Below are 24,691 nucleotides of genomic sequence, written 5' to 3'. Positions count from 1 at the left end.
TTAAAAGGTATATAGACAACCTGATATTTGTGTGGAGTGGACCGGAAGATCAAATACAGTTGTTTGTAGACTGGTTCAATTTAAATCAAGTAGGCATGAAATTTACTTTTGAGTATAGTTTTACTGCAATCAATTATTTAGATTGGAACTTAATAGGCTCAACAGAGGGTAGAATTGTATCTAAGGTGTATAGAAAACCCATTTTGGGTAATTTGCCTACTGCATGCTACAAGCTGCCACCCCAGACATACTTCATATGTGGTGGCTAAAGGGGAATTCACCAGACTTAAAAGAAATTGCTCTGACAATCTTGATTACAAATATGAGACAGATTTGTTAGTGAAGCGCATGAGGGATAGAAAATATCCACAAAGGGATATTATTAGAGCCAGAAGGGCACCAGAAACAAAATCCTGACAGAGTCTTTTGAACAACGCACAGATATGTAGGGTGGACAGAGACTTCAAGGGAATCACCTTTGTTGCCCAATACATTGCTCAATAAACTTAAATCACCAAAATTGTTCGCAAACACTTCCCTCTGCTGGCCACAGATGATGGACTTATGAGACTGGTGGAGGAAGGCTTAAGATTCTCATCTAGAAAATGTATGAGTTTAGGGGGTGTTTTGGCCCCAACACAGTTGAAAGACAGAACCACTGCCCCCACTAGCTCGTGGCTCTCATGTGCAGGGACCTTTATTAAATGTGGTCACAAAAAACATAGACCTTGCGAATATGTAAAAGTAACTACGCAATTTTCCTCATTTGTCACTGGTGAGACCTTCGATATACGAAATTGTGTCAACTGTTTATCAACTTTTGTTGTCTTTCTTATTAGTTGTCACCAATGTAAACTTCAATACATAGGTCTCACCACACGTGACATGAATTCTTGCATTAGAGAACACTTCCGCCCTTCACTTAGCCAAACAAACTTACTTCTCTTCTCTCATATCTACTCTTTCCTCAAACCCTAAACGACTCTTTTCCACCTTTAACTCTCTCCTCTACCCACCTGCTCCACCACCCCCGCCTGTCTTTAGTGCTCAAGACCTGGCTGACTACTTTTTAAACAAAACACATACTATCCGAAGCAACATCCCAACACCAACCTGCAATACTCCAACAACAGGCCCAATTACTCCCTCTGCCACCCTCTGTAACTTCCATCCAACCACTGAGAATTAAGTTTCTTCCTTACTATCTTCCTCACTACCTGCCCACTCAACCCTATCCCTTCCCATCTAATTCCCTGCCTATCTTCCACCCTCACTCCTGCTCTTACCCACATCTTCAACCTATCTCTCTCTACCGGCTCATTCCCATCTTCTTTCAAACACGCAAAAGTCACTCCCATACTCAAAAAACCCTCCCTCAACCCTAATTCTCCTGAAAGCTACCGCCCCATATCACTGCTTCCACTAACATCAAAACTCCTTGAAAAATTAGTTTACAATCGCCTTGACCCACTGCAATCCGGATTCCGCCCAAAACACTCAACTGAGACTGCCCTTACCAAGGTCACAAATGATCTTCTCTATGCTAAAAATATTGGCCACTACTCTATACTCATCTTACTTGACCTCTCAGCTGCCTTCGACACAGTTGACCACCCCCTCCTCCTACAGACCCTTAGCTCTTTTGGCCTCTGTGACACTGCTCTTTCCTGGATTCACTCCTATCTTTCTCACAGGTCTTTTTCTGTGTCACTTGCCGGCGACTCCTCCTCTCCTATGCCTCTGTCTGTACGAGTACCTCAAGAATTTGTTCTGGGTCCTCTACTCTTCTCCATCTAGGTAAACTTATCAACATTTATGGTTTCAAATATCACCTCTATGCTGATGACACCCAGATCTACCTTTCCACCCCTGCTCTCTCTCCTTCTGTCCTCTCTCATGTCAGCAACTGCTTATCTGGTATTTCTTCCTGGATGGCCTCTCACCACCTAAAGATTAACATGTCCAAGACTGAGCTCCTTCTTATCCCCCCCTCAAGCTCTACGCTGACTTCTGACTTCTCTATCCCTGTTGACGGCATCACCATTTCCCCATCGCCCCAAGTCCGCTGCCTCGGAGTCACACTTGACTCAAACTTATCCTTCATCCCCCATATCCAATTGCTTTCTACATCCTGCCGCAGTCATCTACGCAATATTTCTAAAATCCGCCCTTTTCTGAGCGCTGACACCACAAAGCAAATAATCCACTCCCTTGTTATCTCCCGACTTGACTACTGCAACAACCTACTCGCTGGCCTTCCTCTTTCCCGACTCTCCCCCCTTCAATCCATCCTAAATGCCTCTGCCAGGCTGATCCACCTTTCCCGTCGAACTGTATCTGCTGCACCTCTCTGTGAGTCCCTTCATTGGCTCCCCATTCACAGCAGAATTAAATTCAAAATTCTAACCCTTACATACAAAACTCTCACCAACGCCGCTCCCCTCTACCTATCCTCTCTAATACACAAGTATACTCCAGCCCGTCCACTAAGATCCAACAATGACCTGCTCCTTGCATCCGCAACTATCACCTCCTCTCATGCTAGACTGCTGGAATTCTGTCGTGCAGCGCCTACCCTCTGGAACACTCTCCCTCGTGCTGTCAGGCTTTGCCCTAATCTTTCTTCCTTTAAATGCTCCCTGAAGACTTTTCTGTTCAGGGAAGCCTACCACCCAACTAAATAATAAATTGATTTCACTTACCCAATATTTGCCTCATCTAACTCTGTATTAACATCCTTCTCAATCCTGCAGTCCTCACCTCCTGTTTCCCAACCTCCTACCCTTCTAGATTGTAAGTTCCCACGGGAATAGGGCCCTCAATCCCTCCTGTATGTGTTTGTAAATTTTGTCCTGTATCTTACAAGTCTTGTATTGTTTTATTTAAATGAATTGTATCCATGGACAGCGCTGCGGAATATGTTGGCGCTTAATAAATAAAGTATAATAATAATAATAATAATAACACCTCTCGACTTTCAGTACAGGACGTTCATCCACTCTGTTAGCCCTATACTTTACTCAGGTCTAAACACCTTTAGCTGGAACATTATTGAAAAGGTGTTTAAACCCAAATGAGGTGGGGACTTAAGCCAGATATTAGCCAAGAGAAAGATCTATTGGATCTTCCATCTTAAAACTAGAATTCCTGAAGGCCTAAACTCTCGTTATGACCTCATAAATTTATGGGAATAGACACAATTGTGATTTTTGTAGGTCAACTGTGCGGAATATAGGAATGTGATATTTGGGTACTTTGTGTCCCCCCTGTAGTCATCATTACTTCGATAATGTATTGGTGTGGAAATTATATTATACTAACAGAATATATTGGTATATATATATATATTAAAGAGGTCACTCTATTTGTATATGCACTTTATCATGTGGGTAGTGATCCTGTGTCTTACCTTTTTCTGTTGTATAAATATAATTTTCTATTGTACAATTTAGACTGAACCTATCGTACTCAGATACTGGTAATTTAAATTTGCATATTTATATGTCTATAGAATAGAAAGATCGGAGATGGTGATTTATCTGGAACATCTATATACAATTCAATAAGTATAGTCAATGCTAGGAATAATGGTAATCCCTGTATACTTAGACTTCTAGTCTTTTTCGCTCTGCCTAACGGGAATTGTAGTCTTCCTTCTACACTGCAGTTTCTCTCTTGGGTTGCTTGTTAGGACCAAGCAGAGCTAGAGGTTTATGGGAATAGAATGATGTATTAATGCTTACTTCAAGATTATATGAGCATCTATTCCTAATACAAGTATTGCCCTCCCTGGCTTGTGTTTTCGCTCCCCATCTGAGGGAGATTGAATTGAGGGGATACCAGAAGTTTCTGCCTGCACCAGCTGTGTAACCTGAGGATTCAAAGAATCCACCAACTTTATTATCCATACTCTGGGAGTGCCTGATAACACCATATACTTACCTCATATTGGTTGCGGTTGTACCAAGCAAGTGCACATCTAATAGGTGGAGAATATATACCCCTTTTTTCCTGGCACAAGTTATCAAGATTGAAGGACTTTTTTTGCACCTATCTTTATTTTTATTTTTTCCATTTTTATATTATTGATGAATTAACATATTTTTTATCTATTTAATTAGTTATTTATTTATTCATTGCAGAAATTTTGCACATTATGCTATGAGTGACTTTTAAATAATCTGAAATAATCGTATAGTATATATTGACTGGTATACACGTATTTCTATTTGTTTTTAATCTATTCAATTCCTATACAATACTATATGAATTTTGTTTAGTTTTATATTTGACTAAGTATACAGGGATTACCATTATTCCTAGCATTGACTATATTTATTGAATTGTATATAGATCTTCCAGCTAAAGTGCCATCTCCTATCTTTCTATTCTATTTGCTTTTTTGACAAGTTTTGGGGACTTATCTATTGTATGGCGATTGGCAGCTTCATCTTTTAGTTCTATTTATACTATTTTAACCAGGTATCCCTCACTAGTGGCGCTTTTGGAGCTTACCTGTGGACCTTCTGTCCCCGGGTATTCTAATATTTGTACTATTTATATGTTTATATTGTATTTTCTTATATTATATAAATTATATAATTCTAACATAAAATGCTGGTATACAGATAATAGAGATGCTATTCTATTTGCATATGAATTTAATAACGTGGTTAGCGATTTTGTGTCTTCCCCCCTTCTTTGCTGTACAAGAATGATTAATCGTTGTTTTGTTGCAGAATATTTAAGCAGCTGATCATACTCAGATAATTTAAATATGTATACAATTTCAAAATGTATTTTTTCAAATCATGTTTAGATTTATAATTATTGTTGCAGTCCTGTAATTTGGATACATTGTTTTGGCCATAGCGAGGTGATTTAACTAATCTTTGACAGGAGTATAACTGGAGGCGCGGCATGCTTTCACCAATAGAAACAATTTTATTCCTTTTTATGGGGTGTGTGTGAGCAGACCTAGTATAGCTATGATTACTGATAACAGTATACAATTTCAAAATGTATTTTTTCAAATCATGTTTAGATTTATAATTATTGTTGCAGTCCTGTAATTTGGATACATTGTTTTGGCCATAGCAAGGTGATTTAACTAATCTTTGACAGGAGTATAACTGGAGACGCGGCATGCTTTCACCAATAGAAACTATTTTATTCCTTTTTATGGGGTGTGTGTGAGCAGACCTAGTATAGCTATGATTACTGATAACAGCCGAAACACGTAAACCGGATGGTGCTGCGCCTGTTTGTTTGCTCCGATGTGTGCATTTTCATTTTAACATGGCAAAATAAAAGTAAATTTTTATAAGATCGGACTTAACATTCTTTCTTTGTCATGAAGGGGCCTAAATGGTTCAATACTGATATCATATATCTCCAGTCAACTCTATCTAAGGCATCTGTGTGTCATTCAGGTAGTCTATTATGTTGATCATCCTCCTAATGTTATCTGGGGCTTCCCTATCTTTTATAAACCCAACCTGATCTGGGTGAATGATGGATGGTAGGATGAAGTTGAGTCTGTTGGCGATAATTTTTGTCAATATTTTGAGATCTTTTATCTGATTTGGGTATTACTACTATCTTTGACTGTAACTGTTTGTATGGAATCTGGTAACCTCTCAAAATATGATTACAGAATTTAGTGAGGTAAGGAATGAGGGATATTTAAACAATTTGTAATATTCCCTGGGAAAGCCATCAGGCCCTGCTGCCTTTCCATGTTTAAATTTTTGATAATCTGTATTATGTCCAATTCTGATATATCTGCATTTAGCATCTCTCTATCTGTGTCAGAAAGAGTGGGTAGTCAGGCTTCTGTTAGAAAGTTAGTGATATTATGCTCTTTATCTGGAGTATAATCTACCTTTTTGACATCATATAACTTGCCGTAATATCCTGCAAACTCATCTACTATTCCCTGGGGGGGGGGGGGTGGTTAGTGTATTGTCTTCTTTTTGTATGATTGAGATGGCTAGAGTTTTGCATCTTTCTCTTATTTTATGTGCTATGTATCTGTCTGGCTTGTTAGCAAATATATAGTATTGTGTTTTAAGTTTTGTAAGACTCTAGATGCATCAGTTCAGCGTTTAAGGGCTATTGGTAGTTTATTTTTATAATAGGGTTTTTTTACTTTGGGGTGTGTTTTTTTAAGAATAGGATTTTTTTTTTGGTAATGTCATTTTTTTTTTTAATGGTAGTTTTTTTTTATCTTTTGTAATGGTAGTTTTATTTGGTAAATGGTAGGGTTTTGTTTTTTTTAATGGTAGGATTTTTTATTTTTGTAATGTATTTTTGTTTTTTCAATAATGGTGTTTTTTAAAAATGTTTAGGTAAGATTAGGTTTTAATTTAATTTTACAGGTAATTTTTTTTATTTTAAGGAAGTTGGGTTTTTTTTATAGTTAATTTATAGGTATTTTAATTTGGGTTAAGTTAGGGGGTGTTAGGTTAGGGGGTTTAGATGACAGTTTATTTACGTTGTGGGGGGATGGCAGTTTAGGGGTTAATTTATTTAGGTAGTTTGCAATGTGGGGGATGGCGGTTTAGGGGTTAATAGGTTGTTTAGATACTTTGCGTTGTGGGGGGATGGCAGTTTACGGATTAATAGTATTTTTTAGTGTTTTGTGATGTGGGGGGATGGCGGTTTAGGGGTTAATAGTGTAGTTTATGGGTGTAAGTGTACTTTGTTATGTATTTTTGTTGTGTTTTGTGCAACTTTTTAATTTCGGAACACAGTTTACCACAGCTTTTAGATCACGGAAGGATTGAAGCGGAAAAGGTGATTACGCCAGTGCAGTCGCAATTTCTCCCGACTTGTAATAAAAGGGGAAGAAAAATAGATCACAAAATCAGAGTTGCGCTAGCGCAAAACCGTTTGCGCCTCACTTGTAATCTAGCTATTAATATTTGACTCTGCTGTTTCATGAACTGTGTAGTTATTTTCCATTTGATATTGATAAAGAAGACTTATTTCATATTTACTCTGTAACATTGCAGCTACTTGAAATCCTATCTCTTAGACTTAGACTGTGTCTTTTTACTTGTCACAAAGTAGCAGCAATAAAAAACATTTTTCCCTGAAGGTTACCAACCACAGATGTGGTTCAAATTAAAATCCTGTAAAAGCTGACACTAAGATGGTGGTGAAGAGTATGGATCAGGGAGGTGGGAAGGGACAGGTGGTAATGTAATCCTTACACTAGAATACTAGTATAATAACCTTGTCAACTAAAAATTAGTTGCCTTCTAATATTAAAAAGAAATGGCAAAGCCATGCATGTCTGCTATTTCTTTACAAAGGGGCTCCCAGAGAACATTTTTACAACTATTTGTGCTATGACTGCACAAGCGGTATGTAAATAATTTCAATGAGAAACCCAAAGTTTGTGAAAAAGTGAACACATTTTTTTATATGAACGCATTTGGCAGCAAAATGGTGGCATGAAATATGCCAAAATGTATATAGTTTTGATAGGTAAATAAAAAAACAAGGCTTTATTTCTGTTTAAATTGAGTGATAGCAAATTATCTGGCATTTTGAGCAAGTTTCTTTCATACAGGTAGTGAGCGTCTACGATCCATTACTCCTGGAAATTAGTCTTCCTGGCCAATAAGGCAAAGATTACTAAACCCCAAGGGCTCTATAAAACCCCTCCCACCTTACTGGAAACTAGTGTTGTTTTTGCCTTCACAGGAAGAAGGTAAAGAATGAAGGTGCTCTTGATGTTTTTCTGTAAGAGGGGTTCTAAGACTGTCACAAGCCAAACATCCAGAATAAAAAGAAAAAGAAAAGGTCTGGGAGGCATTCTGCTCAAAAGAGCTGTTTGGGGATTTGAACCTGTGGCCCTGTGCTTACTGTGCTTACTACACTGTTGAGAAGTTAGTTCTAGCAGTTGTTTATTTCAAATGCAATAGCATGCAACTTAAAAGATCTTTCAAATGTGTATTTCTCTAATTGTATTTTCACAGGTGCACTTAATTTTGAATATACTCTGAGCCAATCCTGTGCAAAACCTCCCTATTAAAGCCTGCACATGGTCTTCACATTGTTTCTGTTTTGTCACAAGCCAGAACCTGTTTCCTGTACTTCAGTACATATTTGGAGGAATACTTCACCTTTGCACCTGTTTACAAGTTTGATTCCTGCCTTGTGCAATTCCTGCACTTCAGTTATTACCAGGGGAAAAGTCTTTACCTTTTAACCTGTTACCTGTTTACAAGGTTGTTTCCTGCTTTGTGTAAATCCTGCACTTCAGTTATTACCAAGGCAAAGACTTTACCTTTAAACCTGTTTACAAGTTTGTTTCCTGCCTTGTGCAATTCCTGTACTTCAGTTATTACCAGGAGAAAGAATTTACCTTTAAACCTTCTACCTGTTTACAAGTTTGTTTCCTGCTTTGTCTGTATTTTTTATTCAGACAATGTCACAGCTGTGGCATATATTAACCAAGGGGGAACTCTCAGTCCCTTAGCCATGAGGGACTGATGACATTTGTTGTCTAATTTCTGCAGTTTATTTGTCCCTACATTTAAGAGAATTCTTTCTTTTGCTGGATGTTTTCTATTAGATTGGGATTATTTGGGGTCTGTCAGGGATAGATATGATGGCTTCTTCATTGATCTTTTAGCTTCTAGATTTTCTTGTGAGGTCCAGTGGTCCTCTGGTAGAGTTTGTGAATGCTCTTATAGTTCCTTGGTTGTTTTATTTAGGTTATATATGTTTCTCCTTTGGTTCTTTTTCCTTAAAGTACCAGTAAATACAGTATATTTGCATAATCAACAAATGCATGATAAAAAAGACAATGCAATTGCACATAGGGCTCAATTTATTATAGTGCGAACGGACATGATATGATGTAACTTATCATGTCCGCCACACATCGATAAATGCCGACAGCATACGCTGTCTGCATTTATCATTGCAACAGCAGTTCTTGTGAAACACGGGGCATCAAGCGCTGTATGGATTTTGATAAATTGACCCCTTAGTCTGAACTTCAAATGAATAGTAGATTTTTTTTCTGACAAATTTCAAAGTTCTGTCTATTTCTACTCCCCCTGTATCATGTGACATCCATCAGCCAATCACAAATGCATATACATATATTCTGTGAATTCTTGCACATGCTCAGTAGGAGTTAATGTCTCAAATAAAAAGACTTTGCACATTTTGTTAATGGAAGTAAACTGAATTTGTTTTTAAGACTGCATACTCTATCTGAATCATGAAAGCTTAATTTTGACTTGAGTGCCTCTTTAAGTGATTGCTGGGATCAGGCAGGATAGATCATCTGTTTCCATTTGCTCCAGCTTGGCCTTGCAAAATATGGTTTGCTTGTCAATTCAGATGTCTTGTTGCCATCCATGGCTTCTTTCTCTCTGGCTAAATCTTCTAAACTTGATGGTTTGGAGATTGATTGTTTAGTTCTTAGACAGAGTGTGGTTTATGGTTTTTCCTACTTTTTCTTTTTTAAATCATAGGATTCTGCTTTAGCTTTTTGACTTTCTATAATTTGTTCTGGCTTTGGTTAAGAATAAGCCTGTCATTAAGCCATATTTTTTCTCCTTTAAAACTTAATTTGCTTTTAGGGGATGTTGCAGTCTCCTCTTTTTGAGCATATGCAACTGTGCTTTTGTTTTGTAGAGTTTTATTTCTTTTGGCAATTTTTACGAGAGATTCTGAGTTGTCTGCTCTCTCTTGTGTCTTGTCTTTTCTTATCTTGTTCTTTTCATCAAGATAAGACAGTTTTTGTGGATTAGTTAGATTTTTTTGCCTAAAGTTGTGTTTTATCGGGCAATATAAGTTGGAAATGATTGTTCCTCCTTTTTGTCCTAGGATTTTCCTAATATTTCTATGGAAAGGCTTCTCCATAGTTTGGCTCTTGTCAATGCTTTTTTGTTCTTATCTGCAGGTTATATAGGATTTACGATAATCCTCTAGTCTTTTATTTTTTCTGATTCTTGTTAAGGACAAGTTAGTTAGCTATGGTTGTGTCTTTGGTTTCTTGGTTTAAGCTGTTTTAATTCATTGGGGTATATTTATCTTGCTGTGGATGCAGCTGTTTCTGCCCAAGCCTTTAGGCTCGCCAGAAACAAAAGTTAAGAAGCTCCTTAGCTCATCCCCCACATCTGAGGAGCATGATCTGAGCATGATCTGAGGAGCGGATCATGTCCGTCCAATAGTTGTTAAATCTGCCCAATAGGCTTTTTTGGAGGTAGGACAGTGTCCTCCTAAATGGTTTTATAGTTTTTATTTTCCCAGCTTCTTTTTTGCTTTTGTTTTTTTTCTACCTTTATTGCTTGCCTATATGTCAGACTAGATTTCAGTAAGGTGGGAGGGGTTTTATAGAGCACTTGGGGTTTGGGTGTCTTTGCCTCCTACTTAGTGGACAGGAAGACTAATAATGGATCATGGACTTTTTTTTCTCAAAAAATTCCCGGTACTGAAGGGGTTAAAGTAATATGGAATATAGCAATCTGTTTAAAATGCAAAGAAAAGTGCAATATTCAGCTACCACATGAAATAGTACATATCATTTTAATTAATTTTACTCATAATATAAAATCACATAAAAATACACATAAAATAAATATTATACCTTTAAACTACTGGTGGTAAATTTCATAAATAGCTAGTACCAGAGTAAGTCCTACTGATCATGCAGTCCTCAAACAACTTTAGAAAGAATGTCTTAGTCCTGAACAAATTCTTATTTTAAAGGACTGGAATGCTGCATTAAAGACCACTCCTCACCATAAATCAGAACAGTAACCTTCTTAGAAAGTTCCACAGTCAGAACCCAAAAGTGATCACGGCCATCGAGTGCTCACCCAGTATATCAACTTACAGAGATCTGTGTTTTAGCTCACTGCCACCTTCTGCAGCCCACACTCATCCGTGTCAATGTCCCTGCTACGCTATGCACTCACTGTTGCTTCCGTGTCAGCAGTCATGTGATGCTTCCTCCACCAATAGGATTATCTTTTCCCCTCTAAACCAACCCCACTAAGTTGCAAAAATAAAAAGGCTGTTACAAAAAAATAAACAACATTATCCAAAATAAAAAATAATTATACCTTATACTAAACTACATGTAGCATAAAATGAAAAAAACAAAACTAACACTAAAATAAATTACAATAGCCATTTAAAGGGCCTTTTGTAGTGTGTTGCCCTAAAGTGATCTTAGCTCTTTTGCACAAAAAAAATTACAAAACCCCCCACCCTCAAAATTCTAACTTTAAAAGCCTAGCCCACAAAATAAAATTAAAAATAGCAAACCCTATTCTTAAAAATAAAAAGACAAGAGAAGCCAAAGTCCCCATCATCTGTGAGTAACACTTTTTGGGTTAGATAGGTTTTCTTTAGGGGGGTTAATGTTATGGTTTATGAGGGTTTTTTATGGGGCATGTAGTTTAGTGTTAGGTATATTTTTTTATTTTTGCTACTGTAGTTTATTTTTATTTTGTAACAGCTTTTTTTTTTTACTTGGGGGAATTTAATTTAGATGGGAGGTTTACTTTAGAAGGGGGTTAGTTGGACTAGTTTGCGTTTGGGGTTTATGGCGGCATAGAGGTTTATAGTTAGTGGATTGCAGTGGGTATATGGTGGCATAGGGGTTAATAGTTGATTGCTGTGGGTGTATGGCAGTTTAGAGGTTAATAGTTAGCAACTTGGGGTGGCTATGTGGCAGCATAGGGGTTAATAGATAGATATTTATGGTTGTATGAGAGGTAAATAGATTCTTGCGGTAGGTATGTGATGGTTTAGAGGTTAATAGTTAGCAACTTGCGGCAGGTATGTGGCTTAATAGGGCTTAATACATAGATAATTGCAGTGGGTATGTGGCAGTTTAGAGGTTAATAGTTAGCGACTTGCAGTGAGTTTGTGGCAGTTTAGATCTTTATTAGTGTAGTGTTAGTTTGCGATCATGGGGTACTTCGGTTAAGGGTATTAGGATTAGCGTTAAGGCAGAAGGCAGTTTTATTCTAGGGATTCTTTTACTATACATAGCCAATCTGGTCGGCAATGATAGTGTGCATGCGGCTTTAATATTCTGTCCATAGTTCTTTGGAATTTGGCAGGTTCCCCGTGTAAGCCAAAAGGTAACACTGCGGGTCAATTTTATGAAGCAGCGGATGCTGCTTCCAACCCACTCCACTTCAGTTCCGCCTAAAGCGGAAGTTACGAAGCAGTGGTCCTAAGACCGCTGCTCCTTAACTCGTCCACCACTTTTAAGGTGGCGGACAGCAATCAGCCTGATCGAATACAATTGGGTTGATTGACACCTCCTGCTAGCAGCCGAATGGGCGCAAATCTGCAGGGGGTGGCATTGCACCAGTAGTTCACAAGAACTGCAGTGGACATGATATGCTACATCGTATCATGTCCATCCACACAATAATAAATTGACCCCTGTGTATTGAAATAAACCATCAGGTATAGAAAATATAGTCTTCTCTTTTTCTTGCTCTGTGAGTGGCACTTCTCTTAGGTTTATTAGGCAAAATATTGTGCTTTCCATGAGTGAAGAACCATTTAAATGATTTCTTAATGCATCTTTGGCTTTTACTGAACTTGTATTAGTGCATGTTCTGGTTAGCACATGCGGAAAAGCCAGGGCAGGCTTTTATAGTGCACCCAAAATAAGTCTGTGGGAGAAAGGAATTATAGTGGCTACTCTTTCCGACCTACAGATGTTAGAACTCTCTAGAAGGCTCTCATTCGAACAATAACATTTTACTTTCGACTTGTAATGTGAACACAAGAATAGGAGCGCTATTGATTTAACTTGAATGGTGTTAGCGCCCAAAGAGGTAATATTTTTGCACTCCGCTTATAATATAGGCCATAATGTGAAAATATACTCATTAAAAAAAACACCTTTCTTTGTATGAGCACAGGGAGAGAACCAGAATTCAATGCTATGAAGCCTCTTCAGACTTACCCTAATAACTGATACTCCATGAAAGACTTTCTGTGATATAGAAGTTCCAAGAGGAGCATCTTAGCCCCATTTATTAAATTACAATTTATATTTATACATTTACATGAGATCTAAAATTAAAACCCCCAAAAAATTATTTCATGATGCAGATAGAACATACAATTTTAAAAATCTTTCCAATGTACTTCTATTATTAGATTTTCTTAATTTTCTTATTATTATTCTGTTGGTAAGTAGAAAGGTACGTTTTTAGTAGTGTGCTTGTGTCTGCAGCAACAATTCTTTTGCAACAATGTTATACATTAGCAAGAGCACTAGATGGCAGCACTATATCCTGGTATGGTGTGCTCCAGACATGTTCATGCTACCTATCTAGATATCTCTTCAACAAATAATAGCATGCGAACAAAGCAAATTTGATAATAGAAGTAAATTGGAAACTTTTTTTTTATAATTGTATTCTCTATCTGAATTATGAAAGAAAATGTTTGGGTTTCATGTCTCTTTAATATTTTGTAGCATAAATAACCTAATAGAATGTCCTGTTTGGTCAAATGTCCTTGACTGTTATGTGCTAAACTCCACACATCGAATCATGTTCTGTCTAGTTCATAAACTGTTTGCCTTCTGATTTTATGCTTTTTCTTAATTCTTCCTAGGTACACTATGATTTCGGTCTGCGCAACATTTTGTCTGTTTTAAGAACATTAGGTGCAGCTAAAAGGGCAAATCCTACTGACACGGAATCAACAATTGTGATGCGTGTTTTGAGGGATATGAATCTTTCAAAACTGGTAAGTAATTTCACTACTGGTGTGAAGACTTTTAATATATACTTTTAAATAAATGAGAGTAAATATCTCTGTAATCAAAGATAGCTCAATCACATGTCTTGTTAAAGGGGATTGTAGGCTAAGACTGAAAAGGATCGCCAACAACCCATTGCCCTAACCTTCTATAAATTGTTATAGTGAACCTGCTTACATGCTTTCTAATGATAATTCATATTATGTATTTGTATAGATTTCAGTATTTCCAATATTCCAAATCAGTAAACATTCCAGACTGATAATTTAAGGCAGTATTCCAGTACAGTATTACTGTTTACCACATTGGTGACACAATTGTGATAATTTTGGAAAATTCTGGCTTTTGCTGTGTTGATATGGATAAAAGACAAGATAATAAAGTCAATTTAATAAGACGTAAATTGAAAAGTGTATAAAATTGTATGCTCTATCTGAATCATAAAATAAAATTTTGATAATGATAACATTTTCCCTCTGGGCTAGTATATTTTAACCCCTGAATAGTAAACTATACTGATATTTCCACCCATGTATGCATGCATGTGTGTGTGTGTATGTATATATATATATATATATATATATATATACTGTGTATGTATATGTATATATATATATATATTGTGTGTGTGTATATATATATATATATATATATATATATATATATATATATATATATATATATATATATATATATATATATATATATATATATATAAATATAAATAAACGATGGCTTGCACTCGCTGGTCTTTTGCAAAAAATGTGCCTTTAATGTAACATTTTGGGGCCCGTATCCTCTTCCTCAGACATCTGAGGAAGGGGATACGGTCCCCGAAATGTTACATTAAAGGCACGTTTTTTGCAAAAGACCAGCGAGTGCAAGCCATCGTTTATTTATATTTGCTTCTTGTTTGAACCCTGACGTGAGATGTTGCATATCTAATTTGCATATTTTTCCCAGAATCCTCTTGTGCATTGGTAACAGTGTATACAGAGTTTTACTAAGTAAAAGCAAGCGGGAATACTTGCCCAGATGTGCTAATTTCCTATGCAACAAACTTTATTGATTTACTTTTGAGACATGGAGGATTTTAATCTCAGACTGTTATCTCCACCATAATTTTATTGAATATATATATATATATATATATATATATATATATATATATATATATATATATAAAAAGAAGTCCCAAGGAACCCCACGCTCGGCTCCTGCATCACGAAGTCCCCAAAGCAGGCATTTAACCCAAATACATAAATTAACAACAGCTGTTCACAAATACAATCCATCATCTGATTGCCGTAAGCCAGCAAGTGTCAGTAGTGTCGGCGCTCCAAAATGACGTCATCAACGGGCGCTAATGGGAAACACCAACCACATCACCATTTGTCATGGTGATGCTGTAAACATAACGTCCGGCCAGATAACAACAGAGTGTCAAACGAGCGATCAGATTGTGGAGACAACAGCTGGTGCTAATAATCTGAAAAATACATATAAAAAATATATATGTAACACTCGTGGGATACTCCTCTATCAGACCAAACTCGGACAGTAGTCTTGTTATCCCGGCGTTGAGCCGGAATGATAGGGAATATCCCAGAGCAGAGAAAGTTAGCGAGATGAGGAAGGCGGTAGTCATCACAGGCAGGACAGTCCCCAGCGGCAACAGCAGAGCAGTCCAAGGATGATCCACTAGAATGGTCAGGCAGGCAGGGTTTGGCAACAGCAAAGCAGTCCAAGGATAAACCACTAGAATGGTCAGGCAGGCAGGTTTGGCAACAGCAAAGCAGTCCAGCAGATTGAGGGGTAAGGCAGGTAGAGTAGTCAGACAGGCAGTTTCAGCAACAGAAATCAATCCAGCAGTTAAGGGGTAAGGCAGGCAGAGTAGTGAGACAGGCAGGCTCAGCAATGGTAATCAATCCAGCAGTTTAAGGGTTAAGGCAGGAGAGTAGCCAGGCAGGCAGGTTTAGTAACAGTATTTAGGCACTTAGAAAGAACGGTCTGTCACACCCAGGAGTACACAAAGTAACACCTATACTTGGGCAGTGACAGATCATTTGTGGGACATTTAAATAGGCGCAGGATTCATGCCACTGAGGTCTGACCGGCATCAGGAGCGTGCGGCGATGACGTCAGCGCTGCACGCATCTGAGCCAACACTGCCCCTGGCAACGAGCAGGAAAGAAGACGCTGTGCCTCTAGCAACGGCTAAAGCGACGCGGCATGACAATATATATTACAAATCATCGCAAAAACAAAAAAACTCTCAAATGCGATATTATGCTAATCCATATGACACCTACTAACAGTGTTAACCCTAGATTAATTAAGTCATCATCTAGAGCATACATACTCCATATTTCAAGGAGTTGGTAGAAGAAACAATGATAACTACCACCATCAATATCATTTGCGGTAGCAGCAAGCGAAATCTATATTCGCATTTAGTCCCTTCGGAGATACTGTATCCAGAGTGAAGATCCATCTCATTTCTAATCGTAGCAGAGCGAGTGCTCTGTCACCACCCCGTCTGGGGTGTGGGACGTGATCAATCAGCATTGATCTTAGCATAGACACTGAATGCCCTGCATGCAAAAATGTCTTGCAACAGGCTGGTCAGACCAACCCTTTTCCAGTGCCTGACTTATTGCAGATTTATGGTTGGCAAGTCTTTCTCGGTATGATGTCACCGTTTTACCAACGTAGTAAAAAGAGCAAGGACAAATGATGATATATACCACAAACTAAGAGGTACACGTAAGCTGTGTCTGATGGTGTACTGCTTATTAGTATGAGGGTGATGAAAGGAATTCCCTGTCAATAGATTGTTACAGGTTTACACAGCTTCCACAGCGTAAGCAGTCATGTTTACCTTTGGGTAACCACGTCTGTTTGTCATAACAATGAATGGGATCATTTATAACCAGAAGGTCACGTAGATTATTCGCCCTTTTGTAAACCAACCTCGGCGGAGGGGCCTTGTAAAACGGGAGACCCCATTGCTTTGCCCATAGTTTGTAAAAAAAATATTCATGTTCATATCTAAAAAAGTTATTTTCCAGGCAGAATTTCACTAAATGCAACAGAAACTCAACCGGAGGTCCCACATAATGTGGGTTATTTGTAAGCATTAATCTTAACATTTCAATCCCATGACCATGGGGAATGACAGTGTACAGGCTAATGACATCCATTGTGACTAGGATGCCCATGTCCTGCACACTGTCCAAACCATTAATTAGACCAATGAGTTCAACTGAATCCCTTAAATAGGATGTGGTACTCTGCACAACCGGCTGTAAAAAGAAATCAACATATTCCGCAAGAGGCTGTAAGAGAGAACCCCTGGCAGAAACAATAGGTCTGCCAGGGGGGCTCTCAAGCTACTTGTGTATCTTCGGTCGAAGATATAAAATAGGACATACCAGATAGTCAACAGACAGAAAACCAAAAGCATCTTCATCAATAACATTAGCCAAATAAGCCATTCTCAAGAACTCATTAATATGTTTTTTATACTTTATAGTAGGATTAAAGGCAAGTTTGCAGTAGGTGATCCCATCTAACAATTGCCTATAGGCCTCCTGTCTGTAGCTAGCGTAATCAAGAACCACAGTGGCCCTGCCGTTGTTCGCAGGTCTGATCACTGATGGCATCCCTTTCAACTCTTCTTAAATTATCCCTGTTAGGGGTAATATATTGATGTATGTCAGTCAGGGTGGATGCACATATCCGATGGAAAGTTTTTATGGTTGTGTGTGTATTAGTCGGATCAAAGACACTAGTGGGTTTAAAGGATTTAGCAGTATAATCACCTTTATCTTTTAAAAAATCTTTTAGTTTAAGTTGTCTTTGAAACCTCCCCATATCCACTTGTAAGTCAAATCTATCACATTTCGGAGTGGGAACAAAGGATAACCCTTTGTTCAGAACCTTAAGTTCATCGCCTGTAAGGGGCCTAGAATTCAGGTTATACACTATTGTTTGTTCTTCTTTATAGTGTTCTTTCTTTTTGCGCCCCCCCCCCCCTCCTGATGCGTCTGTGTCTGGGCCTTGGGGTAAAGGGGGTTTCTGTGTGGATCTAGTGCTCACCCCAATCTGGGGTTGAATTTGTGTAGCGGTCCGTGGCTCGTTGTCAGAGGAAGCACACAACCCCTGCTGTCTACTGTTGTAAAGTTAACCCGTCTGGTTCTGTTATAGGGTTTTTTATGTATAAAAATATGTAGGTGTATTATCCTGGCCATAGAGCCACCTGTACACTCTTTTCTCCCTATAATCATTCTCTACTGTGACAAAAAAAAAATTATTTTTAAAGGTCAACAGATCACTTTTGTATTTGTCAATCTGAGTTTTTAACCTGGTTACCCAGTCCGTGAGAATCCCCAACAGTGTGTCCTTAACAGTAGCAATTTCATTCTTAACAGTAACTCTAAGTCGGGAGACCTCCTCAATTACTAAAAGCATCAGATCGTGTGAGCATTTACTCAAAATGCCACACCATCTTCTGCAGAACTCCATATTAGTACGCCCCAAAGTGGGTATATTTTTAACCCTAAAACCTCTGGGGATAAATTTCAGTTTGTGATATTTAGACAGATACACAGCGTGCATATAGAAATCAATCTCTTTCTTTTCTAAATGTAACAGCTTATGAAAGATATTGGTGGGGGTCTCCCCTCTCGTCTCCTGCAGGTCTGCATCGCACCTGATGTGAGCAGCATCATCTTCTGTGAATGCAAAGTCCTCAATATGATCATAAGGGTCATCAAGTATCCCCTCCTGGGAATTTACTATTGTTTCCGTGATCCTTAGAAGTATGAACAATAAATATAGGTGTACAGTTGTATTGTTAGGATCGGCAGAGAAGATGGAGTACAAAGTAAGGATCTGTACGTTGCTCCAATGTAAACTCAGTCTAATATCCCAGATACAGATGTGTCAATATTTCAATGTAAAACACACAACTGTGTGTAAAGGGTGCTCATTTCAAAGGAGGATCACACAGAAAAACGTAGAGGAAAAGGCACACACCATCCGGTATCCCCCCCCCCGGTGCACTGCTATATATGAATACAAGAAGTCCCAAGGAACCCCACGCTTGGTTCTTACATCACGAGGTCCCCAAAGCAGGAACAAAAAACAGGGATTTGAGTAATGTTAAGATTAAAGTGACAGTCTACACCAACATTTTTTTTATTTAAAAAGATAGATAATCCCTTTATTACCCATTCCCTGTTTTTGCATAACCAACACAGTTATATTAATATACTTTTTACCTCTGTGATTAACTTGTATCTAAGCCTTTGCAGACAACCTCCTTATCTAAGTGCCTTTGACAGACATGCAGTGTAGTCAATCAGAGAAGACTCCCAAATAACTTCACGGGAGTGAGCACAATGTTATCTATATGACACATGTGAACTAGCACAGTCTAACTGTGAAAAACTTTCAAAATGCTCTGAGCTAGGAGGCGGTTTTCAACTGTTTAGAAATCAGTTTGAGCCTAGCTAGGTTTAGCTTTTCAAAAACACCACTATGGGAACAAAGCAAATTTGATGATAAAATTATATTGGAAACTTGTTTAAAATTGCATGCCCTATCTGAATCATGAAAGTTTAGTTTTGACTAGACTGTCCCTTTAATGCTTACTAATAACCCACATTATGTGGGACCTCCGGTTGAGTTTCTGTTGCATTTGGTGCAATTCTGCCTGGAGAAGAACTTTTTTAGATTTGAACATGAATATTTTTTACAAACTATGGGCACAGCGATGGGGTCAAATATCGCCCCATCATATGCCAATATCTACCTGGCCATGTATGAACAGTTCAATATTTTCCCCAGAAAGAATCCCATTAAACTATACCGTTGATACATCGACAATGTTTTCTTTGTTTGGAGTGACACTTTGGATAATCTCCAGAGGTGGTTCAAAGATTTGAACTCCCTAGAGTCCACCATAAGGTTCAAAATGGAATGTGATAGGAATAGAATACATTTTTTAGACCTAGAAATGTATAAGGTACAATTAGAAAACAAGTATGAGTTACATACTACCTTTTTCCAGATGGCAACTGATAAGAACTCTATTTTACATTACAGCAGCTTTCATCCTAGGTTTCAGCGTGATGGGGTCAGTTCTTCGCAACTCCTGCGGGTCATGCGTAATAACATTGATGACTACCATAAGAAGAGGCAATTGATGGAAATGTCATTACGTTTTCTCCAACGGGGATACCCATCAGAGTTAATTGCAGAAAAATGGACACCAGAAAGCTTAACCACTATGAGGCACTCTAATACTGATGATAAACATCTGAATTTCATCACTACCTACACTCCAGGCACTAATGTCCTGGCATCCACCATCAAGAAGAATTGGAATATTCTATCTGAAGATATCAGTCTCCCATTTTACAAGGCCCCTCCGCCGAGGTTGGTTTACAAAAGGGCGAATAATCTACGTGACCTTCTGGTTATAAATGATCCCATTCATTGTTATGACAAACAGACGTGGTTACCCAAGGGTAAACATGGCTGCTTCTGCTGTGGAAGCTGTGTAACCTGTAACAACCTATTGACAGGGAATTCATTTCATCACCCTCATACCAATAAGCAGTACACCATCAGACACAGCTCACGTGTACCTCTGAGTTTGTGGTATATATCATCATTTGTCCTTGCTCTTTTTACTATGTTGGTAAAACGGTGACATCATACTGAGAACAACTTGCCAACCATAAATCTGCAATAAGGTAGGCACCGCAAGACATTTTTTGAATGCAGGGCACTCAGTGTCTATGTTAAGATCAATGCTGATTGATCAAATCCCACGCCCCAGATGGGGTGGTGACAGAGCACTCGCTCTGCTATGATTAGAATCGAGATGAATCTTCACTCTGGATACAGTATCTCCAAAGGGACTAAATGCAAACATAGATTTCGATTGCTGCTACCACAAATGATATTGATGGTGGTAGTCATCCTTGTTTCTTCTACCTACTCCTTGAAGTTGGTAATAAATAATGCTGCGGCACTGTTAGTAGGTGTCATATGGGTTAGGATTATCTAACACTTTGATACCGGGGGTTATAGATGGTGTTAGCATAATATCACATTTGAGAGTTTTTTTTGTATTTGTGATGATTTGTTATATATATATATATATATATATATATATATATATATATATATATATATATATATATATATATATATATATATATGTATTTTTCAGATTTGTGGCACCAGCTGTTCTCTCCACAATCCGATCGCTCTTTTGACACTCTGTTGTTATCTGGTTAAGTATTGGGTTTGTGTATTGCTTGTTATGTCTGCACGACCTCCATTGATAAAGGCTCATGTGAGAGCCGAAACTTTTGGGCAAAGCCCTTGTTTTCTCTTTTATTCACAAAAAGGCTATATACTCAAATCCCTGTTTTTTGTGCCTGCTTTGGGGACCTCATGACGCAGGAGCCAAGCGTGGGGTCCTTAGTCTGCTTGTCTTCAGGAAACTATTTGCAGGATTTCTTGTGCATCATCTTTAGAAGAGGCTTCCTTCTAGGATGACAGCCATGCAGACCAATTTGATGCAGTGTGCAGTGTATGGTCTGAGCACTGACAGGCTGACCCCCCCACCCCTTCAACCTCTGCAGAAATGCTGGCAGCACTCATACGTCTATTAACCAAAGACAACCTCTGGATATGACGCTGAGCATGTGCACTCAACTTCTTTGGTCGACCATGGCGAGGCCTGTTCTGAGTGGAACCTGCCCTTTGAAACTGCTGTATGGTCTTGCCCATACACATTTGGAGATTTCCACATAGGGGTGTACTCAATTTTGTTGCCAATGGTTTAGACATTAATGGCTTTGTGTAGAGTTATTTTGAGGGGACAGCAAATGTGTGTGTATGTGTGTGTATGTATATGAAGGGGTGATTGATCCCCGAAACGTCACATTTTTTGCTAAATAAAGCACCTTTTTGAAAATCCAGAGAGTGCAAGCTTCATCTGTACTGTATTTATTCGTGCCTGCCCCCTGGTAGATGCTTTTTAAGTGAGAGTGCACTTTCCTTACTCTATTATATATATATATTTATATGTGTGTGTATGTATATATATATATATATGTGTATATATATATATATATATATATACACACACACACACATGGGTGGACATTTACTATTCAGGGGTCAAAAGCTATTAGCCCAGAGGGAAAATGTTTCAGTCCACTCAGTGTTAAAGATTGGAAAAAGTCAAATTTTTTACTTGTTCCCTGCAATTTCTTACTAGTCTAGGAAATTTCAAACCATGTATATGGTAACTTTCATAAGTCTGAGACAATCTTTACCCAAAATTTCCATTTAAATTATTATCGGTTATTTGTAGAGCATGTCAATGAAAATTCTCTTCATACACCATTTATGTATACATAATTTTTGAAAACTATTTTATTCAATGAACATTCTAGGACACACAGTGTTCTATTAGTGTAGTGCTTTTATTAGAGCTCTTGCAAATGCTCCTTTTATGGCCTTTGAAATAACTTTTCTAGTCATTTGAAACAAGCTTAATGAATAGAAATATTTTTCCACCAAAATTCATTAGGCCACTTATTCTTACCTTTAAAATTCAGAAGTAAATTTCAATAACATTTGTCATATTTATTATATGATTATATAGTTTTGAGACTAAATAGATGTAACTCAAAATCATTTTAATCATGGGGCCATTCATTATTTATTTTTTTACCATATTTCTAATTGATGTAATAATGTTATATTCTAAAATACATAATTAATTTTAGTTTTTGATAAATTTAAATATCTTTGCCAAATGAGAAAAAGTTAAAAAGAATATGAAAAATACCATACTGTCATTTGCACAGGTATTCTCATCTTATCTTAGATGTCAAGAACATTTGGGGCCCGATCCGATATGCAGCGTCGCCTGCAGCAGCCGGCGACGCCAAATTTTGCGCTGGTATGGTATCCTATATACGGCGTAACATAGAAGTTACGCTCGTATATTTCACCCTTCAGCCGTAGTTTTTTGGCCCATAGAGTGATATACCAAACCCGCGCAGTTTGGTATCCAATATACAGCGTAAGGACTTACGTGGCGAAAATGGAGAAATCTTACTCCATTTTCACCTCGCCACAAAACGCAGGCGTAGTTAGCCTTACGCTGAGTATTGGAGCCCCGTAACTCCCTAAACTACCTGCAAAAAAAACCTAACACCTAATTCATGCGCAATGTCTATCTACCTGCCAACCGCAATCCCCCACCGCAATCTTTAATAAAATGCTTAACCCCTAAACCACCGCTCCCGGACCCCGCCGCCAGCTACATTAAATGTATAACCCCCTAATCTGACCCACCTACCCCACCGCCAGCTATATTAAATTTATTACCCCCTAATGTGAGCCCCCTACCCCGCCGCCACCTACATTAACTATATTACCCCCTAATGTGAGCCCCCTACCCCGCTGCCACCTACATTAATTATATTAATCCCTAATGTGAGCCCCCTACCCCGCCGCCACCTACATGAATTATATTAACCCCAAATGTGAGCCCCCTACCCCGCCACCACCTATTTTAACTATATTAACCCCTAATATGATCCCCCTACACCGCTGCCACCTATATTACATTTATTAACCGCTAATCTAATCCCCCTACACCGCCGCCACCTATATTAAATATATTAACCACTAAACCTAAGTCTAACCCTAACACCCCCTAACTTAATTATTATTGAAATAAATCTAAATAATATTAATATTATTAACTAAATTATTCATATTTAAAACTAAATACTTACCTATAAAATAAACCCTAAGATAGCTACAATATAATTAATAATTGCATTGTAGCTATTTTAGGGTTTATATTTATTTTACAGGTAACTTTGTATTTATTTTAACTAGGTACAATAGCTATTAAATAGTTAATAACTATTTAATAGCTACCTAGTTAAAATAATTACCAAATCCTAACCTAAGTTACAAATACACCTACACTATCAATAAATTAATTAAATAAACTACAATTATCTCAATTAAAATACAATTAAATTCACTAATCTATATTACAAAAAAAACAAACACTAAATTACAAAAAATTAAAAAAGATTACAAGAATTTTAAGCTAATTACACCTAATCTAAGCCCCCTAATAAAATAAAAAAGCCCCCCAAAATAATACAATTTCCCTACCCTATACTAAATTAAAAAAGTAATCAGCTCTATTACCAGCCCTTAAAAGGGCCTTTTGAGGGGCATTGCCCCAAAGTAATCAGCTCTTTTACCTGTAAAAAAAAGAACAACTCCCCCCATTACAACCCACCACCCACACACCCCTACTCTAAAACCCACCCGATCCCCCCTTAAAAAAACCTAAGTCTAACCCCCAAGTGGTCCTTACCTGTCCTGAAGACCGGCGGAGAAGGTCCTGTTCCAGGCGGTGAAGTCTTCTTCCAAGCAGCGACCTCTTCTTCTTCCAAGAACCAGCCAGCACGGAGCGGAGGAGTTGAAGACCGATGACCGCGGAGCTGAAGACTGTCCACTCTGGAACTGAAGACCAGCGATGCTGGAACTGAAGATCGGCGACGCTGGAACTGAAGATCGGAGCCATGGAGTGTGGAGGATCCTCTTCATACGATCTCCGCCGTACACTGAATAGGAATTCAAGGTACGCGATTAAAAATGGCATCCCTTGAATTCCTATTGGCTGATCTGAGACTTCAAATTCAATTCCGCCAATCGGATGAGAGCTACTTTAATTCTATTGGCTGATTTGAATAGCCAATAGAATTACAGTAGCTCTTATTCTATTGGCTATTCAAATCAGCCAATAGAATTAAAGTAGCTCTCATCCGATTGGCTGATTTGAATTTGAAG

At 38.1% G+C, this 24,691-nt stretch overlaps 1 protein-coding gene across 1 annotated transcript in view; it reads left to right on the top strand.

The window, feature by feature from the left end:
- DNAH5 (dynein axonemal heavy chain 5) overlaps positions 1–24,691 on the top strand; it is a 1,563,391-nt gene that overhangs the window by 1,076,354 nt on the left and 462,346 nt on the right. The window contains 1 exon segment of the mRNA XM_053715797.1: positions 13,627–13,761. Within this exon segment, the coding sequence (XP_053571772.1) occupies positions 13,627–13,761 (135 nt within the window).

The sequence above is a fragment of the Bombina bombina genome, chromosome 5, assembly GCF_027579735.1.
Source record: "Bombina bombina isolate aBomBom1 chromosome 5, aBomBom1.pri, whole genome shotgun sequence".
Lineage (NCBI taxonomy): Eukaryota > Metazoa > Chordata > Amphibia > Anura > Bombinatoridae > Bombina > Bombina bombina.
Note: the sequence above shows the minus strand (reverse complement) of the source record. Positions and strands in the feature narration are given on the sequence as shown.